This window comes from Scatophagus argus, chromosome 4 (assembly GCF_020382885.2).
Source record: "Scatophagus argus isolate fScaArg1 chromosome 4, fScaArg1.pri, whole genome shotgun sequence".
NCBI classification, from domain to species: Eukaryota; Metazoa; Chordata; class Actinopteri; family Scatophagidae; genus Scatophagus; species Scatophagus argus.
In genome coordinates, this window is record NC_058496.1 from 18,766,721 (window position 1) to 18,787,709 (window position 20,989).

General features: G+C 38.9%; 1 protein-coding gene across 4 annotated transcripts in view; it reads right to left on the bottom strand.

Moving 5' to 3' along the window:
- zmat4a (zinc finger, matrin-type 4a) overlaps positions 1 to 20,989 on the bottom strand; it is a 115,641-nt gene that overhangs the window by 60,651 nt on the left and 34,001 nt on the right. For all 4 annotated transcript variants that reach the window (XM_046386200.1, XM_046386198.1, XM_046386201.1 and 1 more), the window contains one exon: positions 12,698 to 12,787. In XM_046386200.1, the coding sequence (XP_046242156.1) occupies positions 12,698 to 12,787 (90 nt within the window). The remainder of the gene's footprint in view (positions 1 to 12,697; positions 12,788 to 20,989) is intronic.

The window sequence follows — 20,989 nt, forward strand, 5'->3', positions numbered from 1 at the left end:
TCACTAATGTTGGATCTTTTACCTCTCTTGTTCTTCTACAATTCTTTAGTGAACAAGATCACAGACCACCCAGCCTGCTACAGTAGACAAGTTCCCTGTAGTCGGTTTTCACTACAGGGAGTCGTAGTCGAGGTGCAGTCGGGGTAGTCGGGGTGCAAAATTGAGCAACATGTCTCGCGTGGCTAATGAGTAAATGTGGAATGCAACTTTTGAAGAATCTCTTGTTAAATTGCTTTTGCTGGGCCATGTTTTAAACTAATTTGAGATTTGAACTTGCCAAACCCCAGATCCCAACTGTGCAATTTTAGTCATCCAGTCCACAGTGAAATCAGTGAATGTGGAATATTAAAATGCATCTGATTATTCAAACAGGGGAAATGAGAAATACAGTCCCACATGGTGTAGGGATCATATGCAGTCTAATCACAGAGCAACAACACTGTCAGCTCTCTCATTTCCTTCCCATCGCTGGAAATGACTTTCTATAGACATTGTTCAAATTCTTTTTGAAGGTTCCTTTTTTCAATTGGTTCATAGCCCTCAGATCTGGACTGTAACTCTAGGCTCCTGGCTTCAAACACCTGGACTCTGGGTACCCACCTCCCTCACAGAGCAACAATTCAAATCCATCCCCTTTGCAAAGCAGCTCACAGGACATTTGCACATTTGGAAGAGAAAAGGAAGCCAGAGTCCAGGTTCAACACAGAAGGGAGCTGCAAAATACAGTTAGGGAGGCAAAGACGTATCATCCTTTCCCCAGTTCATTTTTCAAAGAGCAGAAGATTGACACTTCTGTTCTCTGGAAACATTTGATAAAATATCTGACACTCTGAGGTGCCTTTATGTTTATTCAACTTTGTGTACAATAGAGTCAGTCTGCATTTATCTGACAGTGGTAAGACTGAAAGTGATATTTAACTGTTCTTTATTTAAATGTCATACAATACAGATGAGATTCAAAGTACTGTTTCCAGGTTAAAACGCTGCATCCAACACAGTAGTTTAGTCAAGTCCAAATTGTTAAAATCAGTTTTCCTGCCCAACTCATATTAATAATTAGCTCAACAATCATAATGTCTGCCCATGCCATAAAATTATATTAGTAACACTATAGAGCCAACTGTTCTTCATTCTTAGAAGTAATACAAATATAACAGCTATTCAGCTTATTGTCATGCAAGACGTGGTCGTCATTATCTGGTTTTCCTGTTCTCTGTTTTTGTTCAAACTGTGCATATAATACATATTTGTTTTAACACTATTAGGAGCAACCTGGCATGATATTTAAAAGCTTAGAAACAAGGACACATGAGACAGACAATGCAGCATGTCATGTACATGTGGTACCCCCATCTGATATTTCACTGAGAACATGTGGATATGCAAATATACAAGTACACACATTCTGCACATATATTACAGGCATGTGTGATAGATTTCACATTGCATGGTTGGGCACACTGCAGTACAGTCATCTGTACACCAGATTATTTAATAGTCTTGTTTTAGTCATGTTACACATTCTATTTATCTGAATTTGTTTACAGTTTGCTTCATTTGTTGTCATTTTTACCCTTCACTTAGATGTAATAATTCACGCCTTTGCTCTACCGTATCAATACTCAAATATTGCAGAAAGTCTTATATTTTTTCTCAAAATGTGAATATTCCTGCATTTGAAAATTAGGAACTATTACCAATTTTGTAACTTTTGCAGTGAAACAGCGATATGTTTCCTCACCGTGACAACATGAAGTTATGTTGAAGTTGAAATTACTGCATGTCATCAGTATTTAAGTCACGACTCCTACAGTAATTCTAGTTTTCTGCATGTGGTCCCACTTCATCCATCCCTGGTGCTTTCAGGTCATGCATCAGATTTAGTTTGCATACGAGCTATAAGAAATGTGTATACTTGCTATACATGGATGTGCGCAGTGTGTACAGTTTGTTGCTCAAGGAGAGGATGAGGCAACGAAGCATAAGACTGCAGTCACTTCTTGTCAGTCAGGGCGGGGTGGGACACCTGTGCCATCTCTAGCGCAACTGCTCCGTCTCTACACCAGGATGTGGTGGCAACGCTGCAGGCCTGATTTAATGGAAAGTGGCAGCTGAATAAACTGACAGGCAAACACCAGAACCAGCCAACCAACTGCACAAGTCTGCCCACATGAACATTTATAATGGGTATTACTTCTGCTTGACAAAGTATTAAATTGGGCAGATTAGCAAGCACAATATATAATGCAGAGAAGAAAGAGAAATATTATTTCAAAAGTGCTCTCGCCGATCAGAGAAACTGTGGATCCCTTAAGGTTAATGGAGTAGAAGTGCCGCAATTGTCCTGCCATAAAGGCAGGTTTATGCCTAGGTAGGTAGGCATAAGGTATAATCCTTGACAGGTCCACTACAGGTATATAGCAGAAAATGGTTTAGCACATTTGGTAAGGTTAAATCCATCAGTGAATCATTGTAAGCCATGTTTGTAGTGCTGCATGCACAAAGCAACATCAATGCGTGGATCAAGACAGCACTTTGGTCCAGACCCACGGCAGCTGGCTGGGATTTCATCAAACATAAAGCTCAACTGAATATTCAAGTTTATTTCTTAAATGTAATTTCAAAGAAAGTGGCGGCATTAGCTCAGATGCTTAACAGCTCAGAATCTACGCTGTTTTAAGCAGCTTCCAGGTAATTGTGAGCTCCCACATGGAAATGATACCGTGACCTGATGATACTGGACACAGTGATGGACACAGTGTATTAACTGTGAGTTCAACCTGTATCTACTCCTATATGTTTCATGGAGATGTTCAACAGTTGTCTACAAGGTTTGTTAGAGATTCAATACAATGATACAAAGCACATTATTTTGCATCACATTGTGGACTACAATGCAATTTAAACACAATTTTAACTCAAAAGAACGCACGGTGACACTGGTGTCATAAACTTTAAAATGTGGAAAAATATTTTACCATGCGGCGGCACGGTGGTGCAGTGGTTAGCACTGTCGCCTCATAGCAAGAGGGTTCCAGGTTCGAATCCCGGTCTGGGCCCTTCTATGTGGAGTTTGCATGTTCTCCCTGTGCCTGCGTGGGTTTTCTCCGGGTACTCCGGCTTCCTCCCACAATCCCAAACACATGCACATTAGGTTAATTGGCTACTCTACGTTGCTCCTAGGTGTGAATGTGAACATATATTGACATTAGGGGGTACTTTTTCCAAAAATTTCATAAATGTGTACATGTGGTCCATTTGATCTTTTTTACATCCACCATAATTTTCCGATAAGAAAAATGGGCCTGGGTTCTTCTGGATCCATTAAATTGAAACATTTTTTAATGAAATGTAAAAGAACATCTGTAGAAGCAGTGACCAGTCAGCAGTAATGCTTGTTAATCAATGTGTACTGAGTGAGCCAGTATGGTTAACTGCTTTACTGTGTCCCTGGTTTAAATAGGTTCTGATGTACAGATTAGAAGCGTGCCTATTGTTAGATGAAACCCACTCTGTCTTAAGTTTTGCTAAACCTATTGTTGGCATTGATTTTACCTGGTCAGCTGTAGTTTGATTATTCATTGTTATTAAATTACATTATTTGATGATGGTATTTGATGACTGCATTTGCTCAGCATTTTCTGCCAAAATAATTTCACAACTTTGAGTGGAAGCAAATAAAACTAAACAAAATGTACTTAAACAAAGGTTTAGCACACAGTACTTCTAATTTAGTGCCTGAATATGGCAGTGCCATTGCCAAAAAAAAAACCACAAAAAAAACTACATAACTTCCACATAATGTGGAATATGTATATGTGTGTAAGCTGTTGCACACACAAATATAATGGCATCAGAGGTGTTAAAAAGATACTGGACAGCTTGAACACCAAGCTGTATAATCACAGTGCGCCAACATTTTCAACTGGCTTTGGTCAAATGTGAAATCTGCATTAAGTAGAGCCAATAGTTAACACAGTATGAAGGCTGTTAGAGGGAACTGCTCCATTCAATGGTGGCCATATTTTATGTTGTCCACAGAAAGGAACAAAATCATGCAGATGACAAAGTATTCTAGTGAGCCATCTAAGATCTGTGTAACCGCGAAACTTATAAAAAACAGTGTATCATCAATAATGCCATCTTCTGTGTAAAAAAAAAAAAAAAAGTTCCCAAATTCAAAAACATAATGCATTAAAAAAGTATAACTTCTCTGACGGATCAGCCGTAAAAATAAATAAATAAAAAGTGTTGATTGTTAGTTTCTAGAATAGTTTACAATATAAATCTTGTCACATCATTTCTTGTTCACCAGCTAAACAATTAATAAATTTCATCATTTCAGTATAATATACAAATTAGGTCTCAAATGCATTTCTAGCACTGTTATCAACAAAAAGTCTTCCTGCCTCAACAGTGTTCGAATGAGGCTGTTTATTATTTAAAATGTAGCAATCCAAATCTGATATTTTATTTCTGCACTAAAACTCTTTAATGGAAAACCAGTTGCTTTCTTGAGCAGAAAATTTAAATGAAAAAAGTAAGAAAAAAATGAGCTGCAGTAAGAAATTAAAAAAACACTCTGTGGAGAGAAAACCACAGATGCTGAACATGTCTGCAGCTGGCTTGTGTTCAATCATGGATTATCTCTCAGGTTTGATTTTTTGATTTTTTTTATTGTTTTGAACAAAGTATCACTTGAATGTAATGTTGTAATGCAAAGTAAGACACCAACATGTCTCTGTCAAAATCTAACCAGAAATAAGCCAGAGTCCATAATGCAAAATATGCTATTTTACCATTTAATCCCTAAAATTGGAAAACCCTAAGAACATACTACTTGACTGACACTCCCTCCCCGCATCAGAGCAGGTTATCACAGCAACTAGCATGACCAGCAGCGTGTACAGTTGTCACGTACCATCAGCTCAACCAGGTCCAGACGCAGGCCATGCCAGGCCATACGCACTCCCACAGTCTCTGGAGGCGGTGCTGCCGAGTGTATTTTTAGACAGTGCCACCTTATAAGCACAGCCTGGTCGCATCACATCTGTGTAGTTTAAGTGGAGCCCTCTCCCATCAAGGCAATGTGCCCTTTTACCAGGAGCCTAAGGTCAGCCTGCAGACCCAACATAGATTTATTGTGACACTTGAAAAAACAAAGATGAAATGATGTGTGAGGCTGCTCCTGCTTTGATCTTAAATTTTGTCATCCTAGTTCAAAATGCCAAGCAAACAGTGAATGTACAGTAATGTGGTTTAGAAGTTTAAAGTCCAATTGAAAATCATTTTTATACTCAAAAATAATGTTAACATGTTTTTGACATGTTTTCTATTAAATGGAGGGAAAAAGCTCTTTTTTGTTGTTTAATATGCTACAGTTGATAGCTAATTGGCTATGTAACTTGCAAACTGACATTAGCGGGGCACCTTTACCTGGTGAATTGGTGCTGTTCAGAGTCTGTGGCTCCTGTGTTGCGTAGCTGATGTATGACTCCGTGTGATCTGCTCTGCCTATGATTGAACGTTGACATCGATTCATGTAGACAGATATCAGAACAGTATTCCACTGCACTGATAACAACAACTATAATTTGTACATACATTGTATGTTATCAGATATTTGGACACTTGACCATTACACCAAAAGGGAGTTTAATGATGTTGCATTCTAAATACATAGACAGCTTTTTAGCTATAACAGCTTCCACTCCTGTGGGAAAGCGTTCTACCTTGAGGGGATCTGATTGCTCACTGGGCTCATGCACCTGAGAAAGCCTCTGCGGGCCTCTTTGTGTTTGGGTCAACAGAATACGAACACCAGGAGTCCAAGATGAGCTGACTGACTTCCTGCTGACCTCACGCATGACTGGAATAAAATAACTTCATCATATGGCTTCGCTCATTTCAAAGGGTTAGTGATGCTTAAAAATGTATGGCTTTAATCTACTCTTTTTCCAAGGACAGTGTTTAAGAAAAATGTTGCAATCCTCCAGTGCGGCCACTACACCAAATTACTTCACGGCTCAGCACCATTCTTGGGGGGTTGAATGTGGGCAAGGCTCATTTACAAAAATGTCACCAAGGGTAACAATAATTTCAAAATTATTATCAATGGGCAAGTGATTTATGCAGCCCAGGGAGGATGATTTCATAGCCATGTTGGAAGAATGTTTATTCAGATTCTGTATAACTTTTGACAAGACTAAAGTCTTTAGTCCTGCTTGGATTTTGATAGTTATTGCATGCAAGTAAATGTTCTGCCCTGACAATGACATGGGAGGAGCTGCTCAGGAGTCAGTAAACACATGAGAATTTTTATTCTGAGAGGAGAGCATCAATATCACCAGCAAATTATATGGAAATTTAGCCACAGATATTTTTGATATCTTCTAATTAATCTGAGTGTTGAGGTTTCGATCCAATGTTGGTGCTAGAAGAAAGGCCAGTTACCCTTTAGGGATAAGAGAGGGTGAGGTGCATCTGGTTCCAAGAGTGTTCTCTTTTCATGATCAACTCAGAGAGAGTAACCTGAACCTGGATAACTAACAATACTCAAAATTACATTCACATTGAATGGCTGAGCAGCACATGTTTCACATCAAGTGTCAACTTCAAACACATAGTATTTAATTTCTGATGACAAGCCAGTATAATGTTTTGTTCACAATCATTGTTTGGCATGTTTGCATCATAACATTGGCTCGTGAGGATGATGAATATGTTATCAGTTTTGCTGGTGAAGATGATGATAATGGCATAAGATGAAAAAAAAATGCAATTTATCCTTAGAGGACTTGAACATGTACCAAAGCTCATCAAATCATCAAATGTCACTGCAATCCAGTCAAGAGTTGTTAAGATAAGCATCCTATTAGCATCCCCCAATGTCTTCGTTCTTTTCTTTTTGATGGCACACGCAACAGAAGCAGCTCTGTGACTGGATGTTACATACATGTTACATTGTAAACGCCTCACCCTTTTATTTTTGTACGCACCCTTTGACTAGAGAAGCAACATCTTTGTCAATCTTTTGTGCTTTTACACCAATGCCAGTCTGTTGATGCAGAAAGTGAATGGGACCTTTTACTTCTACAACCATGAATGCTTGAAACATTTCCCATTTTGCGACTCCCTGCAACCCAAAGCAAACTTGACAGAAGCTGAACAGTGACTTGAGGCTCTGCCACAAGTGGAGCTACCAGTGTCCTTCAAAGACTGACCCACCTTCTGTAAAAGAAGTGTTTAATATTTAAAATCCATTATGAATAATGTGGATGTAACTACATTTGCTCTTTCATTTGACTACTCATCTCTTAGATCCCAAACATGCTCTGTCTTCTCACATGTTAATGTATGCAATATAAAGTGTTGGGTGTAAAGCTGAACTCATATACATGTTTCAAATGCATAATAGATGACACAGAACAGCATCAACAGACTACAGACAGTGAACTCTCAGAGGGAAGCTGAGCAGCTGCAGTAGAAAAGAGTGAAGAATAGTAAATCCCCACCTCACCCCACACCCAGCTCCTTCTCTCCTGGAACAGATACTAACCCCAAGGTTGATTTAATTTGAATAGCAGAGAGGCTCACAGGAATTGTTCTATCAGCTCCAAACCCCTCCCATGGCTCTCACTTAGTTTCCTGACAGGATTCTGCAGCAAGCTACGTGACCTTTTTTTTTGTCTTCATCCTACACAAGCCTGTGTGCCTGTTAGTGGGCTGATGTCAGCAGTTGAAAGGCATATGGGGAGGGAGCATGTCTCTATGGGTAGATTTGATGGTTGCTGTTGTGGTGGATGGCATCTTATTTTAAGCAGTACATTCACTGTCAACAATGGGTGTCAAATGGAAGGCACTGTAGCTGAATTTGGGTTTGATGAATGACTAATAAAGACTTTTTAACTGAATCCCACTGCAGTCATAGAAATCTTGATACTTTTTAGGATAAAATATTCTCAAGAAAAATCCTACACTTGCAGCTTTTGTACCGAATTTAAGTTAGGCATGGGGCACTTAGTTTTAATGGGCTTCATTTTATTTCATTGTAGTGTTTATGGCTGTGTCTCCTTGGATACATAAATCAGTCCCTCAGTCCATAGCATTGTTAAAATAGACTTCCCTTTGTTTTCTCAAGCTATGACATAATTAATTAATAAATTAATCCTGACATACGTAAGCTTTAGAAAAGACTGGTGAATCACTTTGTAACCTTAGCTCCAAAACAAAATATAGCCTGAGGCATATGCAATACATGCTGATTTATAGACATTATGGTAATTGACTTAATCCTTTTAGATGAGTTTTCCTTTAAACTTTAGTTTATCTGTCAAGAACAATTTGTGAAACATTTCCACCCAAAGCTGCTACAAATCTGAAAATACAACTCTGAAAGCTCAGGTTATATGCACAGTAAAGCAGAAGTCATGAAACATGGATCCTGGCCCCATGGTGGCACAATTAATTGTAAATAATCATGGGGACAGATCTGAGAAATAAAACGTTGTAACAAATTGAATTTCTATATTTTGTTGTTGATTGTTGAATCCGGTTGATGTTTTGTTGTGGATATTTTATTTATGGTAAATATTATTTGAAATTTCCTATCTCTAATGTGAAAAAAGCAGGATAAAGTCAAGCTTTTGTCGTGAAATACCCAAATCATTTTAAAGAAAAATGTGAAAATTTAAATGAAAGTGCAATTTCAGTGCATAAAACCAGTTATCTGCTGATTTTTACAGATCCAGAGGCAATAGCCTAACGATGGCATATCCATCAATGGTGGAAAAAAAAAAAAGTTTAAAAATCAAACCATGACCTTGAAATCGAAACGTAAATCAATTCATGGATTTGGAGAATCGTTACACCCGTACAAGAAACCAAGGAGCTGAGCACCACAGAGAAGGATTCTGGCCTCCACCCTTTAAATATCTTGTTTCCCAGGATTTAACTCTAATGGAAAGTGTATATTAGGATGATTTTTATTATCTCTAGCTTGGCTATTACACATGATCAGCTGTTTGCTGACAATAAGATGTTTGTGCAACACTGTGAAAATAAAATCAACAGCAATAGTGGAGGACCTTGTCAGAGTGTAATTTTGCACTATAAGGTAGTAAAATATGCCTGTTCTTCTTTACTCCAGCACGAAATACACACAGCACAAACACTTGCAAACTTGTATCTATCTATATAGGTTTACATCATAGACTTAGAGAAAAACACTTATCTCAGTCCTCCCCCACACCAGGCTCTACAGATGACACAAGCCATCAAGGTTGCTCTGCTCAACAGGAGTCCTTTTCCTGGTAGCTCTCCTGCTTAGTGATGCTCCAGTGTGGACAGTGATTCTGGGAAAACAACTGTATCCATGTAGAAACCAATTTCTGTCCCTGTTAACATAGCAGGTACAATGCAGACACAGATTCTACCTGACAGCCATACACAAATACACACAGCTTTGATACTGAGAGCAGTTGAAACAATAGCACAGAACAAAGAAGAAAAAAAAACTGCCTCTACCTTTACTAAGTTTTAAATGATACTGCATTATCAGGTTTTAACTAGAGACATCTGGAGTTTAACGTTCCATGATGGCTGTAATACAATTTCATGAATACTGCTCAATTTTAAAGGACTTGTAGTGTGTTTGAGTATTCTCATTTTATGCTTATTTATACTGAATCAACAGAAAAAAAACTGGACTGAGACACATCTTGCTGTTATTGTTTGACTGTGGCTCAGATGTGGCTCAGACAGCTCCTCCACACACACACACACACACACACACACACACACACACAGCTACAGTGTGCTACTCAAGGCTAACAGGTGTTCCCAACAACCGCTGAAGGTTTGAAAGAGTCCACATGGACTTGATTGGTGTGGGTACACTTTGAGGTTAATGAGAGAAGAGCTCTTTATGTTCCAATGACTGAATATTCCTTTTTAAATGTAACTTTTATTTTTACCAGGCAAGTAATCAATAACAATTTCTTATTTAACTAAAAGCCTGAGAAGTGCCACAGGGAAAAGTGGGAGAGGAGACAAACAAAAGATAATAAGACTAACAAAACCAGAAGAGCGACATTTACATTTATAAGTATCATTAGAAAATTCATAAGTAGACCCTTAAAAGCAAAAGAATTGAAAGTCCATTGCTCTTTGAAATGGTGTACTCACATTGTTATGCTAATAGTACACCACTGGCTTAAAATGATCTTAAAATGACAATAATATTGTTTCGCAGTTGTTTCTGAGACAATATACCGTCCAACAGAAGTAGTTATGGTGATAGGCATACCGCTACATTCATTTGAGGTTTGACTGGGCTCACCTCAGAAACTACAGTGAAATGCTAATGCTTCTGAGACACACAAGAAGAGAATAGCAAGACTGGTTATGTGTCAATAATGATAAAGCTATAATGATAGAAAACAGTAACACTCTAGATACTCAGCCCATAATAAACATTAAGCCTGTGCAGCTGTGGTTTTGACCATTCTTTTATAAATCTGTTTCATATGAGTGTAAAACTAGTGTATATCAGGCCTTTTCTTTTAATTTCTACAATGTCATATTACTAATTTTACTCAAAAAGTCCCAAGAAAGAATTTTTCTTTCAAGCAACTGTCAATAATAATTACTAATTTTTTTTGCAGATTTTCACAGTAAAAGCATTAACAGGGAAGAGAGAGGCAAACCCTAGAAGACTTTTCATGTGAGACATGTGCCCATGTTACACTGACAATAGCTTAAAAGTGAAAAATGTTGTTGAGCTGAAGACAACAGATAAAGAGGCAAATATTAGTATTATTCAGAAAAACATAACACTGTGTATCAAATGATCAGATAGCATGTTGTAGGTGATGAGAAGTATAGCAATCAGTTCCTACAACCGCGTCTCATAACTCATCACACTGATCAGATGGTTTCAGTGTTAGTGTTAAAAGCTTCAGCACAATGCTGACAGAAGCCACAGTACAGAATGTCTGTGCCTGAGAGATTGCAAAAAATCTGATCAAAAAAACAGTCACACAGAGACAGTTTGTAGAAAATGAGGAAGGAAAAGGAGGAGACAAGAGGGGAAGACAAGGTGGGAGGAGAAAAGGTGGGAAACATAACAGATATGTAAACAGGAAGAAAAGAAAAAGCATAAATGTCAGACAAGGGTTGAGGGGAAACAGAAGGGAAAGAAAATAGAAAAGGAGATGAAAAACAGGAAGCGAAAGGAGCAAAATGGAAAGAAGTGAGGAAAGGAATAAAGGCACAAGCAAAGGAAAAGAAAGTAAAGCAGAGGAAAAAAAACAGGAAAAGCAGAGCAACGTATAAAGAGAAAATGAGAGGTGGTGGAAAGGAGAGGACAGAAAAGTGAAATGAAGAGGCAAAGGGAAAGGGAATAGTGGAAAAACACATGAACAGAGCTGTGCATCAGGGGAAACAGGGCAGCTGAAGAGACGAGTACAAAAAAAAAGACAGGGACACAGAGTAGAGGAAATGTACAGTGAAACAGAAACAGAGAAACAAGACTGGATAGTGAGCAGAGGCAGCCAGAGAAAGCAATAGCATCCCTCTTGTGTCCTTATCTGGTCCCGATTTCCAGACTGATAGCTGGCAAACTCTCAGTAATCACAGCAGAGTCCCTCCGCTCCAGTCTCTCCACAGCCTCGCCTCACCTTCTCCGTCACAGTATGCCAACTCTAAACTCCACTTGAAATGAGCTTGGAATGGAACTGCTGCTTTCACTGTGACATTACTCAGCCCAGTCATCAGATTAAATGTTAGATTAAATGTTGCAACTTCAACCAACCATCAAAAACCAGCTCATCTTTGCTACCACTGGGACATCATCTTTGTGGCACCAACTGCTGATATTTTGAAAGACATTTCAGGAGGATTTTCCAGCTCTGCTTGCAGTGACTTGATCAGACATTTTAAACAAGACTTTGAGAGAGTTTTCTGTTATGTTCTGGACAACAAAACCAGGTATTTTGGGTCAAAACATGGTCTTTTCCTAGACCAAACCAAGTGTTTTTAGTGTTTAAACTTAAACAGATCTTAAGCACAGAACAGTCACAACATGTCACAGAAAACTAAAAGTATATATAAAAGGTAAAACTTCAATATAATTCCTGATTTGTGGAAACAGTGCAAACATTTATTCTGTTGTTTGGGTTGCACCATTGTAACATAAAATCTCAACATGCACCATGAAATTCTGAACGAAGGCGGAGCTGATGTTTTTGACTCTCCCTAATAGGGACATAGAGGAACAAAAGTTGCTTCAAGTGGTAAAGAATGGCTTCACTAACCAAATATCAAATATCTCCACCCGAACACTAATCGAACAGGGACTGACAGGCCACATAATTGCACCTGTCAAACACATCATGTACGTCCAATTTACATGACAGGAAGGGCTGGGGGGGCTGGATACCTCACAATGTGTCTTTTGTGTTTGATGAAAGGTTGGCACCCCCTCAAATTCAACTGCAGCGCCGTCACTGTCTCATTGTTCAGTGGTTTAGAAATATGGCACCGCTGTTTATCTGTCAGTCATTCTTGCTCAAAGGGAGGTAGGGGGTCACACACTAGTGTTGGGACAAGCAGGAAAATACATTAACAATAAAGGTTTCCATATGGGGGTGGCAAGCTGTGGACTGATATGAGCATGGAGGACTCACACAGGACTCACATTGTCTGTTCTGAGCTTCTTGGCAGGGCAGCCTCCATCGACAGGATGTAGCATGTAGTACAGCCGCACTTTGTTGGCGTGTTTCCGGCTCTGAAAGAAAGAAAAGGAAAAATGTATAAGTACAGAGGAGTCAAAGTGACTCTCCTGTAGTATTTGATTCTTCTTTTCATATTATTTGGTTACACAAGTAATGTACACTTGCTCTCATCCACAGGCCCCATTGGTACTGTTCAGTGATGAATTGTCTGTGCGTTACAATTATTTTGTCTCATTCCCCAATTAATGTCTTAGTGTGCCAAGGTCACCATCATTTTTCAGGCTATGACTATCTACAACCTAATTATTCTGCTCAAACATTACTTGATTTATTACCTCAGTAAACAGTTTCCTAATGAATTTATGGTCTCAGTCACTAGTTTCAAGTCTTCTTAAATACAGCATGATGTTCATTTGGAGGAGAGGATGAGTGACTGCTATTTTTGGCGTGCGGGATGTACCCATGGCAATCTCACTGAGGTATCCAAAAGATGCTCTATTGATGCCAGAACTACTGCAATTCTACCACCTCAAACACCCTAAAGAATTGTGGATGTTTGTGCCAAATTTGAAGAAATTCCCTTGAAGTATATGAAATATCTCATTCATGAAACTGGAACAGAGAACCTGAAAACATAATGCCATCTACTGCTATTGCCAGCATGGAAGCATAAAAACTCAGTGTGTGTGTGATAATACTGGTGGAGTCAGCACCCTGTTGCTGCAGAGTATAAACACTCTGTGTAATCACTGTCATGTACTAATGATATTATGATGAAATATTGCCATATTAAGTGCTTTGCTTTCACACTTGAGTTCACTCAATGTTAAATATGCTATCAGAGCAAAAGGCCAGGAGTTGTAGCTTCTCATAGAGCTTGACTGAAAAACCCACACATTATTTATAAAGATTCTACCAGAATATATCAACCTTATGCATGTAAAATCTCTCTTATGTTTGTGCCTGGTGGAACTCCCATTAAAAATGGGGGAAGGCTGTCAAATGAAGTGCATTTTGCTGCTCCCCGGCACTGGATTGAATTGATAATTAGTGCTTGGTTCACTGAGGGTGAAGCGGTAGTCTTCTTACCAGATGCCCGTTGATCCCACAGGATCTGATAGTGCAGCCACAGCAGGGGGAAAGACTGATTTGGAAGGACAGATTCTGTTTTGAGGAGAAGTTGCCGATATCATGATGGAGAAAGATGAGGGAAAACCTCCTGTGATATTGTCATGACATTGTCAGCCGAGGGAAGAGATGAGGGAGAGTTTGTAGTTACAAGATAGCATCTAGTGAGGCATGTGTCGGCATGGACAAGGGCCCGGTGAGTTACTCCATCAGGCAGAAGGACAGCCACCGGCTTCTCCTCACAAGGGCATGACAGACGGACTCATCTGGCCTGGACGGGGGGGCTGCAGGAATCTATTTGTCTTGCCTGTCTGCTTTCCTGGCAGAGATACAGCTACATGAGCTCTACCGCTTCTTTCAGGGAAAAAAAATGATCCAGACCCACAGTTAACTCAGTATACTTTTTAATTAAAACTGGTTCTGGTTTGATTGCCTCCCTTTTAAACAAATACACTTGCAAAAAATATGAAAGGTGTTTTATAGGAAGCTTATTTTGCCTTCATATAAAGAGCCGGTCTTGTTACTTATGTATTTTGAGGACGTGAAGTGGTTCTATTCATATTGTATTTACATTTGAATATAACAGGAGCAGAGATGTTTCAAGCTCAATATGAACAGAAAAGAAGAAGAAAAGTATTTGAAATTTAGATTTTTTTTCCCCAGCTTACCCCTAAATAGTGAGAATAAAATAAGTACCAGGATTTCTCCTTTAAACAAAGGCTAGATCATCTTTGTCCTCCTCAAACTGTTTGTCCCTGTGCTAGACATATTCCTTCTAGTTCATTTTAAAGATTTTGATGAGGGATAATGATATGGGAGAAATGCAATTCCACATTTTCCATTCATGGAGTACTCAAACAAGACAATCAACCAGAATTTAACATCCATTTTCCTGCAAGGTCACTGACAATAGCCACCACAGAGGTACTATTTGCAGCAGACTGGGCTTTGATTCACCCTCTGAAATCATAGCAGTGCTTTTTTCTAACCTCAAATCAATTGCACTTCTGGTGCAGTGAGACATTATTTGTTATGTCATCCTTTTATGTACTGAGGTTACACCTCTTCTTTGCAGCAGAGTGCTACTTGGGTTTCTGCAGTACCAATACTTCCCACTCCAAACTGAATAGAAATGTTGCACTTGTGGAGGACATTGCAGCAATTGGACTACAGCGCACATCAGCCTTTGTATTTGCAGTCATATCGTATCATATCATACCACCCTTATTAGATTAGATTTGATTAGATCCCTTATTCCTCTCTCCGCAATCTTTGATATCCTCAACCTGGACCCTGAACTTGATCAAGTCCACTATCATTACGGCAGTTCCACCACTCCTGTTTTTTCTGGGAAGAGTTAAGATCAAGGAATCTTGCCAGAGAAGTCTTGACCAAGGATACAAAACAGAGCTGCAGTCTACACACAACACTTAAGTCACCTCCGTTACAGCAAATATATTGATTCCTTTGAGCGGTGCCAACCACTTTACATTCCGACTGGCATCAAAATATATTAAATTGTAATGTTTTATGGTGAACAACAAAAGCTGAAATTGTCAACATGCCAACTTGTTTTATGTCATGACTGGCAAAAAAAATTACAAGTCAATCTGTTGTGTTTCGGTCACTCTGTGTGCTTACAACATCTCACTTTGTTTGTGATGTTTGCTCCTCACAAACCAATAAGAACTACAAAATAACATTACAATTACTCTATAACCTTGTGACAAGAAACAACTGTGTGATGTTATCATTTACAGCTATTATTTACAAGAAAATAAAAGTTATGGTTAACTTGCTCAGTAAATGATTCATTTTGAAAATTTGATGAAAGAGTACATTTGGAAAGCTTATATCATATCATATCATGTGGGAGTTCCTATCTTAGGCCCGCTGCCAGCAGGTCCACTGTTGCCTCCTCCCACTGTACTTGTACACTGTACCAAATGTAAAACCTGTACTATTGCGTGCATCTTTCAAAACCCTAGACAATTCAGATATGTTTGAGCACTGGACACTCTAAAAGTAGCTTGCTTGCATGTCACTGATTACAGATAAGGCAAACATATAGTGACTCACTGACAGCAAATATGCATATCATAAAAAGAACAAACAGGCTTTTTGTGTTGAAATATTGCTGCTTTGTAACTGATTATCAAGAAGCTGGGTGCACAGTACTGCCGATCTTTAGTCACATTGGCAGCAATATTGGTTAGTCCAGTATTTTGGTTGATACTGAAATATATTAACATTTAATGAATGGAGTATCATTAATATAGTACACAAAGAACATAAAGTGTACTGACTTGATTGTGCATCCTCTAGCGTCATCAGCAAAGTAACATTTCAACAAATATTGGATAGATTCTACAGCTGTGTATTGTGTGAGGGGTTACAAATCATCAGTTGCAAGGAGCATATAACACAAGCTGTTTCAGGTGCCTGTGTTCTTTGTGTTTTGCGAGCAATATATGCCTGTTTGTTCCTGTTTCAGGTGATTTTGCTACTTTGGACTGGAAGGGTCAAATGACTGAAGACAGATTGCAGCAAAGTGATTTAGCTTTCAGGGATTTAAACACAAGACAAAATGAACCACTGCCACAAACCTTTGCGCGTAAACTAAAAATTAAAATGAATACAGTGTTTTTGGGAACTGATGCAGTGCAACATCAGAAAATATTGTGATACCAAGTATATTGAATTTTTTTTTTTATACTGCTAATGGATTGACATGAAATCTGGTACAGACATTCATTTTCCCCTGAGGATGAGTTATATTAACACCATCATCATGTCAGAATTTCTAATTGCTATACTTTGGTTTGTATAGAGCTCAGACGGTGTCAAGATGAAAAAATCTCCACAAATAGAAACATTTGTTAGCATATTAACAATCTAATCTCAGAGGATTAACGCGGTTAACAATATAGCTGCATGTTTTAGCATTGCTGCCATTAGCATTTAGCTCAAAGCACGGATGTGCCTATATAGCTTCAGAGATCCACTAGTGGGGCTGCAGCAATGACAGCAAATGTTTGACCAAAATGAAACCAAATCAGATGATCAATGTAGTGCTACAACTAATAATTTTCATTGTCATTTAATCTGCTAATGATTTTGTTAATTAAGCAGTTGTTTACATATATAACGCCCAAATCCTGAAAATATTCAGCTCACTATCCTCATGATCATGTGTCAGACCATCAAGTCCTAACATTCAGAAAGCTGGAACCAGAGAATGCATTTCACCTGATAAACATGTATATTCTGTTGGTCAAATAATCATTGCAGCACTAATAAAACAAGTTTCAATGTTCAGCAAGTTGATTTTCATGCCATAGCAAAACATTCACGGAAAACAGAAAGGAACCCAATGGACTGGAGGAAAGCAACAATGCATATCAAACACAGGACGGTGTGTTTGGAAAATGACCTTGAGGCTTGTAAGGTATATGTCATTTAAAGTATATGGGCCAAAACAAGTACAACATAACAAAGAAACATGAAAACCAAGTGGCTGTGAAAGCATTGTGAAACACTGTGCAGGTATACCAGTGAGAAGTCACATGCACTTGTGAAATGCTGACTGAAGGATACTTCCAAGTGATGGGAGCTTGTAACAGAGCTACACTGGAACAGGCCAACTGTGGGGGTGTGACTGTATGGGAGAGAAACTAACTGCATGTTTGACATAATCAGTACTGAAGAAAAATCCATACTGCATTACCACCACATCACTGAGAAACATCACTGAGATGATCAGCACTATTGTGGGCTCAGATGATAGGGCCAGGGTGGGCAGTGTAAAGTGCAAAGGACAACACTCCCACAGCTCCAAAACCAGACTGCAGCATCACGGCAAACTAGAAAGTAACCCTGTTTCTAGTTGAAAGAAGTGACCCTTTGTTGTATATAAGAACTTAAACGATATAAATAATATGTGGAGGCGGCAATAGTATAGTAGAAACTGGAGGAGTGCACACTCATTCCATCTAAACACCTGAGAGCCAGGTGCTCCTGAGCAAAGAACTTGACTCCACTGACACAGTTCCATTGTTGCTCTTGAGTATCTGCCAGCATCAGGCTGTAGCTAAAGTGGGCAGCTCCCTGGTGTAAATATTTTCATCTGTATGAATGTGAGGCATGGCATCATTACAAATAATAATGCAATGTAATGAAAACAGTGTTCCCTGAAATAAACGCATGATATAGTTGGGGTGAGTTTCTAAATGCTATCATTATGTACTCTCGAAAATGCCATATAATGTAATTGAAAAGTCATTTTGTATACAAAGAAGGATTCCTAGAGTTGTCTCATTCTGGAAAAGATTGGCTTTCTTTGATGCCACATAAATGGATTATATGATACCTATATGAGTATTTTTTCATGCTAACATCACATCTCGGTATTTTCAAGCGGAACTCTGAGATATTTGTCCTTCTATTGCATTGTGAAGTCCAATGGGTCATGTAAATTTTGTGTGAAAATAGAGGAAGTTTACTAATCTCACTCACTCAGCAGAGTGCAGATCTCCACCAAGGCAAGATGACAACAGGACATTTACCCAAAATAACAAAAAGCCTAAATGTAGTGGATGATAACAGGCACAGAATTGAGCAACAAATGCTCGAGTTCAGTATGAGATTTGGCAATGATGTGGTCTTTTGCCGTGCATATACTAAAATAGTGACCACAGCTGAAAAGACAAAATCTAAGTTTTACAACAGGCTCATAAGAAATATTATCAATATTTCTTTGATTTCACAACACAACCAGATCTCAAGGTACTCAACTTTGACACCAATCATTATATTAAAGTTAGTACAATAGGTTTTTCAGAAATGGCTCATCCCCGCAACCATGATCCTGGACAGTGTTCAGGTCATGTCCTGGAATTCTCAATGAGTTACAGAGGAGCACAGGATTTCCATATAGTATTCAATATTTTATTCCCCACTTCCCCTGTAAGGTTAATTTCTTTTGAATAGGGCTTACATTTTAGAAACTAGGTAAAAAAAAGTCTTGTCTGCAGTGATGTAGTCAGGCACACCATATGCTACATGGTTTGCACCCTACAAGGGCTAAAATGAGCAGCTGTAGCACATGGTAATCATTTTTGTTCATGATACCTCCCAAGACTGGAATGGAGATTGTGAGCCAGACCTTTTGGTCCAACATCAGTGTCTGACCTCCCAAGTGCTCTACTGCGTGAATAGTTGAAAATTCACACAGAAACACTCCAAAATCTTGTGGAAAGCCTTCCCAAAAGAGTGGAAGCTGTTAAAGTTGCAAAGCTGTCTATGCATTTAGAATGTGATGTCATTCTAAATGCATGTGGTGTAAAAGTCAGGTGTCCCAATACTTGTATCTATATAGTGTATTTATCAGTCATGAAAGTTAAAAAAAATGTTATAAGTATAAGTAAGAGAGTTGCTTGAAGTGAGCAGTCTCCAAAATTGTTTTGATGACTTCAGAGTTGAAGAAAGTTTTAAGTTTCAGCTATGTGACGGCACCCAAATGCACCATTATTTTATATCTTACTCAGATGTGCACTGTCGTTGGCTGATCGGAGCTTGAACATGCACGTACAAGCTAGTAAACAAAAAGTTATATTGTTGCAGTTATAGACAGCAGCCGCTGGTGTTGCTGTAACATATCCCAATGTATGCCATCCATAACAGTGTTTCTGCTGAATGAATTTGGAACCACTGGCGGAGGAGTTACAGCAAGGCATCAACACTGTGGTTGAACATACATGTGTGAAACGTCATTCAGATCTCAGCACTCTCTTGCAGGCACACAGCGGAACTGCAATATGCTTCAAGGAGGAGAGTCTGTCAGGACTACTCATAGATCATACATTTGTCCTAGTAACCGATCTCACATGAAACTTCATCAAAGAAAAGTATGGTTCCACACTGAAAAATTAATCAGAGAATTAAAGATTGTTTTATGAGCAAAATGATTTATATAGTAAATGCAGACATGTTTTGACAGATGAAAGGCTAAAGTTTAGGATAGATGTAACACTTCAACATTTTATTTTGAACTATAATTCAGCAAGCTATTACAAATGGTTTTGGACTGGCACTGATGGTAGATGGAAGAAGATAAGTTATTTGGCCATAAACATGCAAACCACTCATATAGTGCTTTTAAAGACCTGGTACCTGGGATTTCTATTGAATTCTAGGTCCAAAGGCTTGCCTGTCCTGTGCCACAGCAGCACCACTATTAGTGTCCTCTCCGCTCATCACAGTCTGAGTCCCTCATTTTCACGCCTGTTAGACACCTTGGATGCACCTCGCTGCCTCTCTGGCAATTTTTTGGAGCCTTTTATGCAAACACTGAGCCATGAGTGTTTTGTGACTTGGAATAGACCAGTGGGTGTGTGCCGGCAGCCCTCTAATTATAGAAAGTCAGACAGAAACAGTTGTGACAGAGGTCAGGTAAGCTCCGAGACACTCGGGACCCAGGCTGAGCTGTGTTACTTAGCTGTCTCTGGCTGATTTAGAGTGTTTTCTGTGCTTACCAGTCAGCCCAGGGCTCTGTGTTGTTACTACGACTACTACTGTTGTTGGACCCCCTCAAGTCTATGACAAAGCTCTCCACTGCATGGAGCCATGGAAAAAGCACCACAGTCGCCCCTCAAACAGGCATTATCTCATGAATCATCACTCGTTTACATCAAAACAAGGCTCTTGGGTTACAGTGTGTTTACTCAGAAAGACCTCTAAGGATTTGTGCTTCCAGCACAGAACTCTTGAAAGTTCTGGTAAAGTTTTTCAAGACACCAACAGCCCACAGCACATTCATCTGGTAAAAGGCATCAGTAATCTATGATTGATTTCCTTTAATTAGCTGCCTCCAAAAACAGTTGTGAAGAAACAAATCTTTACAGTGCAGGTCTCAAGTGACTATTTAAATTTGAGGTTAATACAAGGAAGATCAACCTATTACATGCACTCCATCCATTTACCCATATTTGCAGACTCTTCAATCTTTAGAATAAATACTTCAAGCATTGTTTTCTCGATGCAGCTGTAACACCTTAAGCAGGTCAGAGTTTTCATTTGTCCTGTCAAATATCTCAACATACACCATATGTCAATAATACTGAGTACCG